This window comes from Mastigoproctus giganteus, chromosome 13 (genome assembly GCF_048544385.1).
Source record: "Mastigoproctus giganteus isolate SK-2022 chromosome 13, ASM4854438v1, whole genome shotgun sequence".
In the NCBI taxonomy this organism is placed as follows: domain Eukaryota; kingdom Metazoa; phylum Arthropoda; class Arachnida; order Uropygi; family Thelyphonidae; genus Mastigoproctus; species Mastigoproctus giganteus.
In genome coordinates this window covers 83,426,869-83,446,543 of record NC_143587.1, presented here as the reverse complement: position 1 = coordinate 83,446,543, position 19,675 = coordinate 83,426,869, and the positions used below count along the sequence as shown (strand labels likewise).

General features: G+C 36.6%; 1 protein-coding gene across 2 annotated transcripts in view; it reads left to right on the top strand.

Moving 5' to 3' along the window:
• LOC150076226 (haloacid dehalogenase-like hydrolase domain-containing 5) overlaps window positions 1-19,165 on the top strand; it is a 59,559-nt gene extending 40,394 nt beyond the window's left edge. For both annotated transcript variants that reach the window (XM_090388042.1, XM_090388041.1), the window contains 2 exons: window positions 11,299-11,458; window positions 18,803-19,165. In XM_090388042.1, the coding sequence (XP_090244168.1) occupies window positions 11,299-11,458; window positions 18,803-18,994 (352 nt within the window). In that variant the 3' untranslated portion in view covers window positions 18,995-19,165. The remainder of the gene's footprint in view (window positions 1-11,298; window positions 11,459-18,802) is intronic.
• Window positions 19,166-19,675: the final 510 nt, after the last annotated feature.

Sequence of the window (19,675 nt, the reverse complement as noted above, 5' to 3'; positions counted from 1 at the left end):
TTACAAATTAATACTACTGCTTGTGTACCATTCTGGAAATCCTTGTGCATTTAAGGGCATCAATAAAGCCACCCTACCCATGCATTTCTGATTGAACCAGAGAGCACAGATAACAATATCTCCCTTTGAGGATTGGTTTAAATGCTGCTTCATTCATTAAAGACAATGACGTTCCTTTCAAGATTTTGCTTCTATTACATAATGCTTCCGGACATCCTATGCATCTAGATGATTTCAATTCGAACATAAGAGTCATATTTCTACCGGTAAACACGACTTCACTCATCCAACCTAGGGATTAGGGTGTTATTTCGAATTTAAAAGCATAATATTTACACACATTTGCTGAGGCATTGTCTGCAGTAGATGGTGAGAAAAATTTTACATTCAGAGACTTTTGGAAATCTTACAATATTTACCATGCCATCTTAAACATTAATAAGGCCTGGGCGGAAATTACTAAAAGTTGTTTAAATGGCACATAAAAGGCTTTGAAGGATTTGAAAAAGACAAATCATATGAAGAGGTTACAGATAAATTGTAAAGGTTGCAGAGCTACTTCAGTTGGAGGTTGTTGCCAAAGATGTGGAGGAATTAATAGAGGAAGAAGAGAAGAAATTATCTAATGAAGAACTTATTGACTTGCAGGCAGTGATAGCGAAAGAAGAAAATGCTGACGAAGCTCAAGATGAACCAAATGAGGAGCCGAGACGCTTCATCACCAGAGATATGGCAATGGCGAGGTTTGAGAAGATGGATCCTGACTGCAAACGATTCTTAAAAGTTAACAGAGGGGTGAATGATACAGTTAAAAGTTAACAGAGGGGTGCTTGCTTGCTACAAATAAATCTATGATGGAAAGGAAAAAAGCCACCATTCAGTCATCCATTAATATGTTCTTTCATAAGATTGAGTGGCTGACCCCTTCTAAATCTCCACAGCCCTCAACCTCCGCAGTGTCGTACTTATCAGCTGAAGACATCAATTCTGGCAGTGATGCTCGAGAGGTAAAACTTACTGACATTATGCCTGTCTCCTCTTTTTGAAATTTTTTAAATTTCATGCTTTTGTAATTTTTCCTGTGCATGAGATAAAAAATTTAATAAATAATTCTATTCACACGTTCGTCGAACATTTATTTTTTGATTCAATCAATTCAGCATGCACAGTGGAGAGTGCTGCACAAGAATGAGGGAAATTGACTTACGTAGAATTACACAGAACACAACCCTTACGTTAATCAGGGAATGGCTGTATGTATATGTATGTATATTGTTTATGAAATTTTTCTGTATACATGTGGTTTTTGTCATTGGCTATATCAACTGGCCTATATTACTTCTTTCTGCAAAGACAGAGCATGGTAGTATTACCTATATACGGGTGATTTAGGAGGCATAGTAAATATTTTGGGAGATCATAGTATCGATTATTCTGAGTAAAAAAGGTTCATATAAACATGTGTCCAATTCTCAATGGATATGGAGATACAGCTGTTTGAAACTGGCATGCACAAAGCCATTATGAGAGATATTAAAGAACGATAAATTACTTGTTGGTATTTATTGACTTTTTTAATGATACAAAACACGAATAATTGACAATTTTTTTTTTTTTTTTTTACAGTTAACAATAAATGTTTGAAAATCCCACTGCTAATCTCAATGCACTTTGCAACTCTTGTGGTAATATGACGTGTTGTTTTTCTCAGGTCATCTTGGCGTTCCTTTATGAGGGCAACAGTATCCAAAATGTGAGCGAGCAATTCTTTTCCTGTATTCTTTGTGTACTGTGTTTTTCATCCTCCCACATACAAAAATCTGAGTGAGAGAGATCTGGAGACCTTGGTGGCCAATGACTGAACCGCTGTGGTCGATCCATCGTTCAGGGAAAGTGCAATTTAGATATTGTATCATGAGACTGGTATAACATGCAGGAGCTCTGTCATGCTGAAAGTACATACCAATCCTTGTAGCCAAGAAACATCTTCCAATAGTAGCGGAAGTTCATTTTTCAGAAATTCTAGGTAAATGGGCCCTGTAAGATGATTTTGTAACACAACAGGCCCAATCAACTGATTGTTTACAGAGAAACAATGTTGAAAATTTGTTTCTACAGAGGCATGTGGATTTATGTCTGACTGCGTATGCGAGTTACAGGTGTTGTTGATACCATCATGGGTGAAAGTAGCTTCACTGAACAGCATTAATGGAATTAATCAACAATTAGCATTGACCCACCGACAAAATTCCAGTTGCTGGACGTTGTCTCCTGGTTGAAGGTGTTGCAGCCTCTGTATGTGAAATGGATACAAATCGTGCTCATGTAATGTTTGCAATACTCTTGTGTGTGGAACACCAATATGCGTAGAAATCCTTTGTGTGCTAACAGCAGGACTACGTTCTACCGACTGAAAAATGTGTTCTATTTCATCCACATTTTGTTCATTTGTACGTTCAGAAGAAATATGAGCACTGGGAACTGTACCAGTCTCACAGAGTTTGGTGTAACCACTAGTAAACTCTTGAATCTGGTATTTTCTAGTTTGGAAACTGTCAACAGTATTCTCTACAAGCAGCAGTAGCACTTTCACTACAAAATCTGTAGACAAACACCTTATCGTCATGTGAAGATGTGTGGCATTCTTAACAACACTTCTAATGCCAAACACTATCAGATTATAACTGCTTCTTGATCACATCTGATTCAGGGAGCTGTGCATGCCAGTTTCAAACAGATGTATCTCTATATCCATTGAGAATTGGACACATGTTTATATGAACTTTTCCAGCAGTGTTAAAAATCAAATACAAATTCTTTATTTAGAGGAGTTAGTTAGTTAGTTATTTTGGTTTTTAGGAGCATTAGCAACTAAGGCCATATTGCTCCGGGATATGCGGTGGTCATTCCCTGACCTTTCCACATCCTCCGTATTTGGTGGTGACGGGCTCGAACCCCGGTCTAATCAAGAAGCATGTGCTATGCACTGCTGCTCCTTCCCACCTGGCTACGGAGGCGCCTTATTTAGAGGAAAACTAATTAGGTGTGCCAAAACATTTAGTCTTTATGACATCTTCTTGTATCCACGGAACACTCTCCACTAGTTTTTTTGTAAATATCTTTTGATATTTTCCACCATTTAGACTTCAAAGCAACAACCAGTTCAACTCTGCCCTGTTTTTTGGGCAGTCTCTCCTCACACGCACCTGATGATCCAGTTCATTCCAGAAGTTCTTTATAGGATTAACTTCCGGCCTGGGCTGTCCACTACAACTTTTTGACACTTATGTGCTCAAAGCAGTCCATCACAGTGTGAACTGCATGACATGGAACTTTGTCCTGCTGATACAGATATGGGCCTTCCCCAACATGCTGCCACTATGTAGGTAGTTTAGGACATCTAGACAGTATTAAGTATTTGTGATATAGTGCAAGGAAGTTACAGGCTTTTGCTGCACCAGCAAAAAAAAAAAATAGATAAGAAAACACAAATTATGCATTTACCTCCTCACATAGGTACCTATCCAATTTACCTTTGAATTTCTTTAAATTGTCAGCCTCAGTTACCTCTGTAGGCAACTTGTTCCGGTAAGCAATAACTTTCTGGCTGAAAGAAAACTTCCTACAATCTAATCTAAACCTCTTCAACTGTAATTTCAATTTATGGTCTCTAGTTCTGGAATTTTTTATAACATTGAAAATTTCACCTTCATTCATTTTATAAACTTCAATCAGGTCCCCCTCTATGGAGACAAGCTCTGTAGCCCACATAATTGAAGTCTTCCGTTGTATGGGAACACTTTTGCCTATCTCACCATGCAAATTTCCCATCTTTGGACACTTTAAAGAAGCTCAATGTCTTTTTTTTTTTTCAGATGAGATCTCCATACTTGGAGATCGTATTTCAAATGCAGCCTTACAATTGCCTTTACAGTGGGATTATGACTTTCCTATTGCTATCAGGTATTGTTAATATATAACAGAGCTATGGTGCTCAATATGCTCTATGTTGATATCAATATTTGTACAAGAATAAAAGAAATTTACCTCAATATGATACCTAGAACACTTCCATATGATACTCTCCAGAAATTAAAACTAATAAAAGATCGATGCAAAATGATTACAGTAAAAAATCAATTGAACACAATTTAAAAAAATCAATTAAAGTTAAACAAATTTTGAAAAAAGATTTTCCTTCCCGAAGCAGACAATGCTTCAGGAATTTTCTATTCCTGTGATCACGACACATGGTCGAGAAGCATTGTCTGCTTCGGTAAGGAAAATCTTTTTTCAAAATTTATGTTTAACTTTAATTGATTTTTTAAATTGTGTTCAATTGTTTTTTACTGTAATCATTTTGTGTTAATCTTTTATTTGTTTTAATTTCTGGAGAGTATCATACGGAAGTGTTCGTGTATCATATTGAGGTAAATTTCTCTTATTCTTCTACAAATAGGGATATTGACTGCTCAGAGAACTTCATATCTGTTTATATCATAACCCCAAGATCTTTCTTTCTCTACTGTTTTTAATTCAAGTGTATGAGTTAATTTGAGGTTGCTATTCCTCAAGTGTAAGAATGTTGCTGTATTAAATGTTGCTATATAAAAACATAGCTGCCACTTTTCTGACCATTCTTGAAGCCTCTTCAAGTCATCCTGAAGAAGTACTGCTTGGCACTGATTATTGACTCTCCCAATCATCTGCGAATTTTGACATCATGCCATCTATCCCTTTATCGACATCGTTTATGAAAATCAGAAACAGCAGTGGTCCGTCTGACATTATTTTCCTGCAGCCACACTGTGACCCATCTTAGAATCTTTCCAGTAATCCAAACATATCCAAGCTTATACAGTAAGCAACCTCTCATGAGGGACTGAATCAAATGGTTTGCTAAAATCTGAATAAATGTTGAAATTGGTCCATACATCCAGTTTATGAGTAACTGTGTCAAAATAGCATGCCAGTTTAGTTACTCGTGATTTTCCCTTAACAAAACCACATTGTGTATCCTTCAGAATACCATTTCTATCCAAATGTCCCTGGATTGCACTGTTAATCATTTCCCCTTAAGATTTTCCTACCACTGAAAGATTAACTGGTCTGTAATTATGACTTCTCTCTTAGAACTACCTTCATGTACTGGATATATATTGGCACTTCATCAATCCAAGGACTGTCTCCCGAGTCCAATTATATCCTCATAATTAACCACATTGGTTCAATACTCTCTGGCCACCTATCTCAAAATTACTGGGTTTATGCCATAAACTTCAAGAGCCTTACTTGTCTTTGGGCTTGAAAGCTTTTTGATAAACAGCCATCTGCTATTTTTGAAATCACTTTCATATGCCTCAGCCTCTTCTCACTGTGAGGAGTCTTTCATCAGTAAAGACCCTTCACAGTGAAGCTTTCAACAGCAACATCAGCTGGGTTGCTGTTGAAAGCAACATAAAATTCCTTGTTCCCTGTTCCCATTCTTTGCTCTTAGCCAGTGCTTTCTCATACTCAGCATTGGCTTCCCTAACCTTATCTGTGGTACTATTACAGATGAACTTGTAATTGTTGTAGGCTTCAATACTCCTACTTGCTCTAACTTTCTCATGCTATCTTTTTCTGTTCTAATAGACTGGCTGAGCTAGCCAGTCCTCTGTATTGCTATGTTTTCTTAATGGTATATTTATATATATATTCATGACTTCTGTGATTATTTCTTTAAAGGTATTCCATAATTTTAATGTATTCACTCCCCCTTCACTCCAGCCAATTAATAGATGCCATCATCATCAGCCATTTTCAGTCCACTGCAGGATGAAGACCTCTCCAGCAACTTTCCAGTTCCTTCTGTTTTGAGCACTGGCCATCCATTTACTACCCACAAACTCATGAATTTCATCTATCCATCTCCGCCTTTGTCTTCCAGGATTTCTTCTAGCTCCTCTTGGGTACAATTCTGTTATTTTTTTAGTCCATCTGTCATCATATCTTTGAGCTATGTGTCCTGCCCAAGACCATTTTAGTTATTTAGTTTTGATAAGAATGTCCTTTACTTGAGTTTGCTGCCTAATCCATGTGTTTCTCTTCTTATCTAACAGTCTGATTCCCAATATGATTCGTTCCATTCTTTGCTGTGTAGTTCTCAGCTTCTCTTCCATTCTTTTGGTGAGTGCCCAAGTTTCACTTCCATAAGTCATGGTGGGGAGTATACATTGGTTCATTATTTTACGTTTCAGACAAACTGGGATATTGCTCTTCAGTATGTGACTATATTTCCTGAATGCTATCCATCCAAAATTTATTCTTCTCTTGATTTCCAGCCATTTATCATTATTACAGCTAATAACTTGTCCCAGATAAGTATATGACTCCACCTTTTCAATTACTGCTCCTTCAATCATTATGTCCATTTCTGTGGCATACTGGTTCATCATTACTTTTGTTTTAGCCATATTCATCTTTAGTCCAAAATCCTTACTAACTGTGCATAACTGATTAGGATTTTTCTCTAATTCTTTGGGATCGTGGCTTATGACCACAATGTCATCTGCAAATCGTAAATGGTTTAGGTACTCTCCGTTCACATTGACTCCTTTCTGCGACCAGTCTAATCTTCTGAAAGCTTCCTCAAGGGCAGCAGTAAACAGCTTTGGAGATATTGTATCTCCTTGTCGGACTCCTTTCTCGATTTTAAATTTCCTACTGTCTTTGTCTAATCTAATAAAGGAGGTAGCACTCTCATATATTTTCTTCAAAATCATAATATGTGGGGTATCTATACCTTGTCTTTCTAGTGCCCGAAACATTGCCTTATGCTATATGGAGTCAAATGCCTTTTCATAATCCACAAATGCCAGGCATAATGGCGTTTTATAATCATTTGCTTTCTCCATTAGCTGTGATATTACGTGAAGGTGATACATAGTTGAGAATCCTGTCCTAAAGCCAGCTTGCTATTTCAGTTGATTCTCATCAAGTATTCTTTCTAATCTGTTAGTAATGACCCTTCTGAACAACTTGTAGATGTGGGATAACAAGATAATTGGTCTATAATATCCAATTTATCTCCTTTCTTATGCAGCAAAACTATGATTGCATTATTCCACTGCTTAGGCGTCACACCTTTTCTAATGCACTTTGTGAAGAGCCTTGCCAGTTTTTGTGTTATGTCTCTTCCTCCCAATTTTAACAACTCGACAGTAACTTCATCTTCCCCCGGGGCTTTCTGATTCTTCAATGCATGTTCTACCTCACCAGGAAGAATATCGAGTATGTCATACGTGTTGCTACTTTGCAATCCATCTTCCTCACTGCTGGCATCATTCCCTCACTCCTTGTATAATTCTTTATAGTAGTCTTCTGCTATTTAAATTATGCCCTCTCTGCGTTTATAAGTACACCATTGCTATTCTTCATTTGTCTTTCTGTATTACTGCTCATGGCTGCTGATTTAAATCCTTTGTTTTCCCTTAATGCTTGTTCTACTTTTCTTGTGTTAAATCTTCTTATGTCCTCTCTGAGTCTCTTTCTAATTGCTTTGCATAACTCAGTATACTCAATTTTCTCCCTGTCAGTGTTTTTCTTGCTCTTCATTTGTCGTCTTCTATTCATCATGACAAGTGTTTCTTGACTAATTTTTTTCTTCTTTGGATTTCTTTTTCCCTATAGGTTCCTTGGGCTTTATCACTTTCAGAAAGTTGTAATATTCCTCGTTGATATATGGGTCCTGAGCAGTCTGCAGAAGCTCAAACTTGTTCTTAAGTTCCAGTACATACTGCTTTTTCTCCTCTTCTGTTATCTCAGACCTTTGTATTATTTACTCAAATCAGTTTTTTCCTTTCCTTTATCTATATCAAGTGTACATCTTACCATTCTGTGATCACTTCCAACATTTACTTTATTCAGGACGGTAACATAATTCACAATATATCTTCTGTTAGTGAGGATGAAGTCAATTTCATTAGTTGTTAATCCATTTGGACTCTTCCATGTCCGCTTTTTGTTCACCCTTTTCTTGAAAAAAAGTGAACATTACTGATAGTCCTTGAGATTCTGCAAATTCCACAAGTCTTTCACCAATTCCAAAATTTCCTATAGTTCCCCTTTCTGCACTGTTTTGTCTTTTTCCAACCTTAGCATTGAAGTCCCCCATAATAATAGTGTAGTGGGTTTTCTGCTCATCTAGAAGACTCAGTTCTTCAACTTCATCATCATGGCTGGATGTTGGTGCATAAATCATTATAACCTTTAGCTTGTATCTCTTAGAGATCTTGAATATTAGTCTTGACACCCTTGGTGATGTGCTTTTGAATTCCAAAATGTTGTTTTTAAAATCTTTATGGACCAGAAACCCAACTCCACTCCTTTCACTGTTTCCATTAGTGTACAGCAGATTTACACTTGATGAACTTAAGTGATTCATTTCTTCTTCTTGTTTCAGCCAAACCGATGATATTCCAATTCACATTTTCTAATTCCTTTTCCAGCTCTAATATCCTGTCTTCACCGATGAGTGATCTTACGTTATAACAGGCCAAGTTCAGTTTCCGTGCATGGCAGCCTGGTCGTACCCAGAGATTCTTAGCACCCTCTTCTTCCACTCTGATCCTCTCGCTGCCGTAAGAGGGAGAGTGAAAGCTGCTGGGGACTGAGGGCCATTTTTTTTTTTGTCGTGCTGTCATATGCTGGAGGGTTTGGTCTTTTCCTCTTCACGCTGACCAGGCGTCTTGAAGAGAACCACTCTACACGTTCGTTGCCACCTAAGTGACATAACAGGGCTTACCATCAAGAAGGTGTGCATGAGTGGATTTTACAGAGGCGGGCCATCTGGACTTCTAAATCTTCTGTAATAGAGAGGTATTGGATCCATCAGTGTTTTAGACTGAGTGTCTGATAACACACAGGATACCTGTTCACCTCTAAGCCCCATAGATGCCATGTACCACCTTAAACTGTCACAGTATACTTTTCTGAAATTAAAACCCATGCCTTTACCTTCAACATCTTTATCTTCCAATTAACAGCTGCGTGATAACTAATAACCTGCAAATGATTACTATATTGTAAGCCCTGTGATATCATATGATTCAAGAGTAATGATGAAGTCTAAAATATTTTTACCCTTTTACCCCAAGCATTTCTCTGCCATGCTGGTGCAAATAATAATCTAGTTTATTTAAAAAAAAAAAATTTCCCCACACAAGTTTCCCTCCCACTTATTCCAATCAATTAGGATAAAATTAAATTTACCCATAACATAAGATATTGATCTCTCTCCCTCTCCCTCCCTCCCTCTCCATGTAGAGAGACTCTTGTCATACTCTTTACTTACCATCAAATCTGGTCTGTGGATTACTTCCACTCGCATTATATCTTTGCTTCTAACTAACTCACCCCACACAGATTCTATGCTGACAGTCATAACTTTTGATTCAGCAAAAGCTCTTTTTTCACTTAGGCTGCTTTTGATAGGAAGCATGACCCCATGATGGACTTCAGCATTCATGATTTTGTCCAGAAAAACCAATGGTCCCAATCTAAACCATGAAAAATAGCTCCAGACCATCACACTGTTAGGATGATGCATGGCAGCAGCTAACTTTCTCCGAGCATCAACCATGCCCAACCATCGGGCTGGTAGACCATGTACAGTGACCTTACAGGAAGGAAGATGGAGTCTGGTTTCATTTATTATAAACTATTTTAATGCTGAACTCTTATCTCTTTATGAATATAGATGCAAAGAACTTGTATAACTCATTACCAAACTTCTTAGAATGAATATTTAATAGCAGATGGATCTGAACTTGTTCTCTTATAATAGGCTAATACAATTCATTCTTTTCATTTCAGTGCCCACATATTCAAGGAACTTTACTGTCTTTCATGGACCTCTTTATGAAATCATTTTCTTAATCTCTCATAACCTATCCTACTGTCTGAGTTAACTAATTACAAACTACTATATATTCCATCTATAGATAATCCAGGTTGCCTTTTTTCTGATACAAATTTCGGTGGTTATCCATTTAAATTTTCACTGTGTGCCATAACTTTTTAAACATGTTTGGTAGTTTTTCTAGGAACTCTTTTTTGTGTATGGGAGAAATATTTGCACATTTCCAGTCTTCTAAAGCTTCACCTATATCTAAAGATGCTTCCATTATTATATGTATCAGCTAGAATTATTTTCTGAAACATCTCAGCTATTTCCATTGAATCGAACTCAAATGATTTTCTCTTTAATAAAATAAATATAGCTCTTTACTGTAAATAACTATAACTTAGCTACAACTCCCAACCAAGATATTGTCATCATTGCTTGCTAATAACTCCAAATCCTGGGGCAAGTGTGCAGGATCTAGGAGATCCCACAGGTTTTTGGGAAGGGAAAAAATTATTAGAACTGTTCAAACAGGGTAAAATACTTTTCTCACCTTAAAGAACCCATTCATTTTAATACTTGAGGGTTATATAATGGCACATGAAACTTCAGTAATAACCAAGTGGAGAATATCAATTGCCTAGGTGTGCATCTCTTAACAAACTGATATATAAAGCAGTAATCAAGATGGGTCAAGAACCCTTTAAAAAAGTTTCTTAAGAGATACACACATATACACTTTCATCACTTTTTGTGATGAAACTTGCAGTAAGATGATCACTGAAGAGTTACATATAGTGCATACCAGTTATTTATCCAAGGTGGGGTTCATTTTTACAGTTTCAAGTGAGTTAAATATTTATAATTTTTCTTTATAAACTATAATAGAATTTTACTATAACTGCTAGATCTAAAGAGGGGAATTAGATGCCCAAATGTGCCCCCTCCCTCATTTTTTCCTTATCTGGAAACAGTACATTTGTTCTGTGTTGAATACAAATGTTTGTTTTAAAATTTTTGTTCAGTCACATGTATATTTAATTTGCCAACAATTAATTTTTGCTGTTTTGAGCATATAAACTCCTTTGTTTGTAGTGTCATGATTTCTGATGCTAAAGACCTTTTTTGTGAAGTAGAATTCCTTCTTATTCCTTTGTTCAATATTTATTGCCTACTACTAGCATGTAATAAATATTAAGCAAGCAAAAAATAGCTAGCAATAATTCTACTAGTAGTAGAATTATTTATAGTTATTGCTGCTGTAGTACATTTCTGTGAAGTATGTTTCTATTAAAATTGCCGAAATACTGTTTAGCTCATGTTTTGACTGCATTTAAAATTAAAAATAATTAAAACACCTCATTAATATTGAAAATGTTTTTAAATTAATGAACTTTTTTTTTTATCCATAGAGATAACATAAACACAGATATTTATGGAGCAAATCTGTATAATCGTTATGTTCAGAAACGTGCTAAACTACACCAAAAACAAGAAGTTGTGGCACATGCTGCTGTAGGTGCTACAAGATCAAGGACCAGTGTTATGACTAACGAAGATACAAGTATTCAGGTAAGATATTAGCATTAGTAGAGGCATTTGATGCAAGAAAGCAAGCTTATGCAGCATCAGCCAAAAAAAAAACAACACACTTCCACTTCACCCCTCTGTTCGTTCAAAATACCTGTCCACCTGAGCCTTAAACTTATTTAGGCTATCAACCTCCACCACAAGGGATGGCAGTCTGTTCCACCAACCAACTACCCGCTGGCTAAAGGCAAATTTCCGCACGTCTATCCTACATCTGTCTTTCCTCAATTTGAATTTATGCCCTCTCAGGTGATTTTTCTGAGCTAGAGGAAGAATCCCATCAGCATTGAGCATGCTTAAACCATTCAAGGCTTTATACACCTCTATCAGATCACCTCGCTGGTGCCTAGTCTCCAGACACTGTAATTTGCAAAACTTAAGCCTTTCTTCGTAAGAGCACCCCTTTGTTCCATTCACTAATCTTGTTGCCCTTCTCTATACTCGTTCCAGCAGCTCTACATCCTTCTTGAAATGAGGCCTCCAGACCTGTATACAGTACTCTAGGTGTGGCCTGACCATTGCTTTATACAATGGAATAATCACCTCCTTATCCCTGCTGGAAAAATTCCTGTATATCATTGACAATACTCCATGAGCTACCCTTGCAGCCCGTCTGCACTGCTCAGAGAACTTCATATCTGCCTGCACAATCACCCCCAAGTCCCTTTCATTCTCTACCACTGTCAGTGTAGTACCACAGAGTTGATACGTTGCTCTGGGGTTGCTGTTTCCCATGTGTAGTACTTTACATTTGTCAATGTTAAACTTCATTTGCCACCTCTCAGCCCATCTGCTCAACCTTTCCAGATCCTGTTGCAGCAGCATAGTGTCAGTAGTGTCCTTGACAACCCTGCCAACCTTTGTATCATCTGCAAACTTGGACATTAAGCTTGATATACCATCATCAATATCATTTATAAATACAGAAAACAATAATGGACCCAACACTGAGCCCTGAGGGACTCCACTAATAACATTAGTCCATGATGAGCAGTGTCCATTGATTACCACTCTCTGTCTTCTCCCCCCTCAACCACCCCTTTATCCATAGCAGCAATTTGCCTCCAATGTCACACTGCTCCAATTTGTGTAGCAGTCTTCCATGTGCAACAGTATCAAAAGCCTTTCTAAGATCCAAGTATATAATATCAAAGTTATTCCCTGCATCCAGTTCTTTTGTGACTGCATCATAGTATCCAATCAAGTTGGTCAGGCAAGACTTCCCCTTAACAAAACCATGCTGTGTCTGAGCTATAACTGAAGTCTTGTCTAAATGATCCTGCAGTGCTTCTTTAACCAGTGCCTCCATTAATTTTCCTGGAACAGAAGTTAAGCTCACAGGTCTATAATTACTTGTGTCAGCCTTTGATCCTCCTTTGTGAATTGGGGTCACATTTGCACATTTCCAGTCTATGGGTACCTCCCCTGAGTCCAAGGAAGCTCTCATAATTATGGCTAAGGGTTTGCTTACTTCCTTTGCTGCCTCCTTTAATATAACTGGATAGATCCCATCCACCCCGGGTGCCTTTCTTGTGTTTATCTTCAGCAGTTTCTCCTCCACTTTACTCCCAGTTATTTCAAGATTCTGTAGCTGACTGCTAGAGTTCAATACACCTCTGGCATTCCCCTTGCTGAATAACTCCTCATGTGTGAATGTCGATGCAAAATATTCATTTAGTTTGTTAGCTACCTGAGCAGGATCATCAACAGTTGACCCATCAATATCAAGTGGACCAATCTGATTCATCCCCTTCCTTCTAGAGTTTACATAAGTAAAGAACTCTTTGCTGTTTTTCTTTGCATCCCTTGCCAAGGATTTCTCGTAATCTGCCTTCGCCTGCCTAACCTCCTTTGTAACTTGGTTGCATATCAACTTGTATCTATCATAGGCTTCTGTGTCATGTGTTAATTTGTAAGTATCCCATGCATTTTTCTTCTCTGCCATATGCCTCATTAGTTCATCTGACATCCATTTTGGCCTAAACCTTGAACAATATTTCTTAGTTGGTATGTAAAGCCTAGTAGCTTCCAAGATAAGTTCTTTGAATGCTTCCCATTTTGAATTTGCTGTTGGTAACATCATCAGTTGGTCCCACTGTATAGAATTTAAATACTGTCTCAGTCCATCGTAGTCGCCTTTACGGATTTCTTTCACTCTATTGCCTGCTACATTTAGAAAGGAAAATAAAAATAGTTTCTGTTTAACAATCCAAGACAATTACCCATTGGTAAAAAGTGTTTGCATTCTCACTGTTTTTGTAGCAATCACACAATGATGCGTAACTAATGGCATTTTTGTGGCAGCATATGTAGCATACATAGCTGTTAATGCACACATTACAGCTTTAGACCGGGGTTCGAGCCTGTGACCACCAAAATACGGAAAGGTTAGGGAATGACCACCGCATATTCCCAGAGCAATATGGCCTTAGTTGCTAATGCTCCTAAAAACCAAATAAACATTACAGCTAGGACAATGGCCTACGTTAATAATTTGCTAGTTACACAATTGCATGCTGCAGTTCCACACTCAAATGACAGAGCATTTATTTATTTTGCTCAGTTGTAATTTTTCAGTTAAAAATTATTTTCTTTAATTCTCAACTTACAAAACTTCTTGAATGATATGTGATTCATCTTTGTAGATTCAAAATTCAAGGGAAAAATCATAGAAAAATATATTCAAGAATTGTTTTGTTTAATATATAATAGATTATACATTAGTAAATTACATATCCATCACAATAGCTGCCCAGGCATTCTCAAAGTGGCTTTTCACTTAGACATTTTTTCATGCATAGCCATTATCATTATTTGTAGAAATCATGATTCCTTAGAACATGAACAAAAAAGTTTTAAAGTAGGTCCGAACTATGGGAGAAAGAACTTGCAGGTAGTTTGGAGAATAACTGGGGTAGCCGAAGTAATACTGCATTGGAAGCAAAACTTAGTGGTGCTCAAAAAATTGCATCACTTGCAAAATTCACCAAATTTCTGTGAAATGTGGCAATGTATCATATATGTTTTGTAATAGCATTACCCTATTGCATCATCTATCTCTAGCAAGCTCTCTTAAATGATGTCATGTATGATTGCATCATCTTAGCAGCAGTATAAATACAGTGCATATGCCACAAGCCCAGTATTCTATGCTATTGCAATGGCTAAATTTTCACAATTAATACCATGTGTTGCTGCTGAGTTGAATGCAGAGGGACATTCTGCACATGAAATAGCTAAAAGGCACTGTTGACTGATTAGAGTCAACAGTGGCATATTTATTATAAAAATTATTAGAAACTGTTAGTCTAAACAGAAAAAAAAGGAAGTGAATGTCCACAAATATCTTCTGCAGTGCAGGACAGATTTCTGGCCTGTCTGTTTTTCTGAAACAGAAGATCCTCATCACAGATCTCAAAATAGTTTGGGAAGATGATGAGGATACAGGGGTAAAGGCAAATACTGCTGTAGTATGTAGATGCCCAAGTAAAAAGCCACTTTTACAGTACTCCCAAGAAAAAAAAAAGCCAGTTTTTATGCATAAAAAGCATAGCATGCTCTTTTGCCCAGCATTTGAAGTGGGCAAAAGAGCTTGCTAGTTAGTCTGAGGATCAGTTGTTTGTTTATTTGGTTTTAAGGAGCATTAGCAACTAAGGCCATATTGCTCCGGGGATATGCGGTGGTCATTCCCTGACCTTTCCGCATCCTGAGGATCAGTGGAAATGTGTTATTTTATCTGATGAACTTAAAATCAACTTACATGGTCTGGACAGACATCAGACTGTTAGATGAAGAGAATTTGAGCCTGACTGTATCATATCTACATTGAAACTTTTCACATCTCAAATGATATGGGGCTGTATTTCAGTAGAGTTGGTTGTTGTAAATTTGTGAAGGGTACGGTGAATGCTGAGGAGTGCAAGGACTTTCTTGAGGCAAAATTTGTTACTAAAATTAGAGATCACTATGGGGATGTTATCAGTTGCATTTTTCAGGATGACCGCTCCATGTCATAGAGCCAATGCCATGAGTACTACTTCATAAAGTTAGAAAAAAAATTTAAATTTATGAAATGTGGCACTCTTGCTTAAATAAATATAATTTTTATAAGTAGGAGTACCAACCCAATAATCCTATTGATTTTTGGTTTGATAAAGTGATTTGGTAATAGGAAGGAGCATTATTTCCAGGCGTAGAAAAGCATTTTAAATGGAAGCTATAGATGTAAAAGAAGTATGACATTTCACAAGATAACTTTGAGCTAGTTTCTTCTGGCCGTGGGGCCAGATGAAATGAGCTCAAAAAAAGCAATGTATATAACACTAACACACACACAACAGGAGTTATATATCTTAGAATATAGGATGTTCATGCATCACTGGTGTTGGCATCTTGTTATCATCATCATAAAAGCTTGTTCTAGACAGATTTCCTACACGGAACTCAAATGGATTAGAAATATTATCTTCTGGTCTGGAAAATGTAGTGAATGTTTTCCACTTGTTCCCACCCATTTTAGTGAAGTTTTGCTGCTATGACTTTGTGTTGTCCTTTACTGACTGGTTTATCTTCCAGGAGAACTGCATGCTTCTTCATATAATACCATTTAAATGCATTTGGCTTCTTGTGACCATGGTGAAATTACCGTAGAATATAGCTGACAGAGCTCACTTCATCATTTGTCCATTCTGCAACAATCCAGCCATCTTATAATCAGTAAAAACTCAATGTATATATACTTTTTCCAGATGTTTTAGGTTAATTCTTTATGAGTTGCAGTGTAGTCTAATTCATTGATGCACCTAAAATTCTATAACAGTGGTTCTTTATTTATGATTCCAATCTGATTATAGATATAATCAGATTGGAATCATCAATAAATCATCAATAACCTAGCCCTGCACAAACAGCTTCAACTTCCCAAATAACCACCCACTAATTCCTTAAGTGCCAATCTCCAGTGGAGCAAAGAAAACTTAGTTAATTTCAGTCCTGTCTTATTTCTTACAAAAAAAGAGTCTACTACTCCTTTGCTCAGATTTCTAAACAAGGTCACATATCTCTATTAGAGATTACCCCAATTTCTGATCTCTCTTGGCATAAGTGTATCAAACATTCTTTCTCTGCATAAAAAAACAACTGGGTTTCCTTTTTTATTCTTGTCATTACTTTTCTTCTAAACAACTACTCACTCTGTACAAATCTCAAATCTGCTCTACCATGGAATATTGTTCCCACACCTGGGGTGTTATCCCCACAACCCCTCTCAAGCTTCTAGATGCTATTCAAAAGAGGGCTGTTTGTTATTTGTTTTTTAGGAGCATTAGCAACTAAGGCCATATTGCTCCGGGATATGTGGTGGTCATTCCCTGACCTTTCTGCATCCTCCGTATTTGGTGATGACTGGCTCGAACCCCTGGTCTAATCAAGAAGCGTGTGCTACGCACTGCTGCTCCTTCCCACCTGGCTACTGAGGCGCCTCTCAAAAGAGGGCAGTAAAGTTAATTAATGACCTGTTTCCTACAAAGTCTCTCCACTCTCTTTTTCATAGACATTCAGTTTCTACTGAATGCCTTTTCTCTAGGTACTTTCACGGGCACTGCTCTTCTGAACTGGCATCGGTAATTCTCTTATTCTCTCCCAAATCAGTCGGAACACAGGCTGTAACCAGTCTATATCCACTCACTGTCCAACTCAACTTACAAAACCAACTTTTTCTCTTGCTTGTTTACTCTCCTACTTCTGTTCTCTGGTACAACTTTCCTTCTTGTATTTCCTGAAACAATCTATAGAAATTAAAGTAACATCAACAGCTATTTTCTGTCCTCTCATCCTTCAGCTCATGCATGGTACTGAGGATTATGAGTTCTAATACCTTTTTGTGTTTTGGTTTTCCTGAAAAAAAAACCAAAGTTTAATCTCATAATGAAGTTTCAAAATTCTAGTGGCAGTTGGCCGTAAATAATAGCACTAAAAAAGTAAATATTTTTGCATTTATTACTAATTAAAATTTAATTGTATTACAAATTTTGCAGTGGACAAATATCAAATTTTGCTGTTAAATGAGAAAACCTGCAACAGAAATTATGAAATATTAAAGTGTTTATGGTAATAAAATGGTAGGAGGATGTTTGCAATGATCCAAGAAGTGAGTGCCCATCAACCTCTCAAAATGCGGACAGAGTTGCAAAAGGATAAATTGTGCCAAGCAGTCATCATTTGACTTTCAGAATGATGACTAATAAGCTGGATATGAATAAAGAAAAGAATCAACAAATTCTGCATGAAAATTTAGGGAAAAGGAAGACCTGCACAAAATTTGTGCAGCCTTACAGAATGGCAAAAGCAATGAAGAGTTTCATCACGTGAAGGCTTCATTCAGACTTGTCAAGACAATCCTAATTTCCTTTACTGTATTTTCACTGGAGATGACTGTTGGGTGTTTCAGTCCAAGCAATAGATGAAGTGTCAGAGCATGCAGAGGACTTCAAAATCATCAAAACCAAGCTCAAACAGTTTCATTTACAGAAGTCCAGGATCATGATGATCCTCATGTTTTTTGACAAACGGTGTGATTCACAAGGAACTTGTATCTCAAAAAGAGCAAGTCAATGCTGCATTCTGTGTACAGCTGCTTCAAAGACTATTAAAGAGCATTTCCCAGACTATAATTTTGATAGAAAGACAGTTGGTTCTCGTCAACAATGCCCCTACCCATTCTTCACTTGTTGTGAAGACATTTCTGATGAAACCTGGCTTGATATGAATTTCTCTTTACTCTGACAACCACCCAACCCTACACTGCTGATCTAGCACTGGCAGACTTCTTTCTCTTTCCCAATGTGAAAACTACCCTCAAAGGAAAGAGATTCAGGATGTTGAGGACAGAGAAAAATGTGACCACTGAACTGAACATCTCTTTGGATGCATTTGCTGATGCTTTTCATAAACTTAACTTTTAGAATGGGGTAATAAGTGCATTGAATCAGGTAGTGATTATTTTGAATAAAAATCAAGCATTTTTGAGCTCCTTCACTTTGTTATTTTTATTATGCCAGTCTGGGAACTTTATTGCCACATCTTGTGTGTGTCTATTTTATTTTTCAACATCACTTGAAATCACCAGCAGCCACTACTGGAAAAAGTCTTAACTTTTTTAATAATTTATTTAATTATGCCCAATATTATATTGGCTTTCATAAAGTCATCAAGTAAAATATTTATGAAAATTTATTGTAAGAAATAAAATTCCAGTTGTAATATCTAAAATTTAATATTAAATAAACTAGAATGTTTTATTAAATTCACTTTATTTAATATTTTTAGGAAAGTGAAGGAGTTACAAGCTGTGAATCCATCCTTGTTCAAACAGGTGTTTATTCTGAAAATTATCAAGAAGAAAGTGATCACTCACCGAGAGATTTTCTCCCTGCTGAGGCTGGAATGAAAGAGCCCACATATGTAGTAAAAGACGTTTTGAAAGCTGTTGAACTCATATTTCAGAAGGAGCATTTATGATAATAAGTCATTAAATGCTGCTTTAATAGCTGTGATATTTAATTCAGAAACCTCAATAAATAAGGAGCTTTTTCTGTTACTCTGTGTACATAGAGGAATATATTCTTATGTTATTTTTGAAGAATAAAAAATGTTCTTCAACATATCATTCTGGAACCAGGTTATTACAGCAACATGTGAACTCTCCTTTGTTGCCTATGAAAAAATGTTTCATATATTTGTATAGTTTAAATATCTGACTACAAATGCAGATTACAACTTAATCTCTATAAATTAATTTAATTTTTATAGTTTATTTTTTTTTTAAAAAAGGTAAAATTAACTTTTGTACAGCTCTGTTTTATTTTTCACTTATTCTGTTAATAATTTTGGTACTTCAGTAAATTATAAAACAGAGGACAGTAATATTAGTAATGTTACAAAGGGTTATCTTTATTATAGGGAAATGTATTTTGTAAATTGCATTCTTTGGAAACCAGAAATTTATATTGGGAGCTCAGTGGAAGCATAAGGTATTTCAGGCTCTAAAAGGATTGTGTAAACACTATGCTTTAATAAAACTAGAAGCACTTGTTCTTATTTTAATAATACACAAAAAGAAGGGGATATAGATTTAAATTTTCAAAAAGGCTAATTGCAGGCTAGATGAAAGAAAACTTCCTTAGATCAGTTTCATGGTGC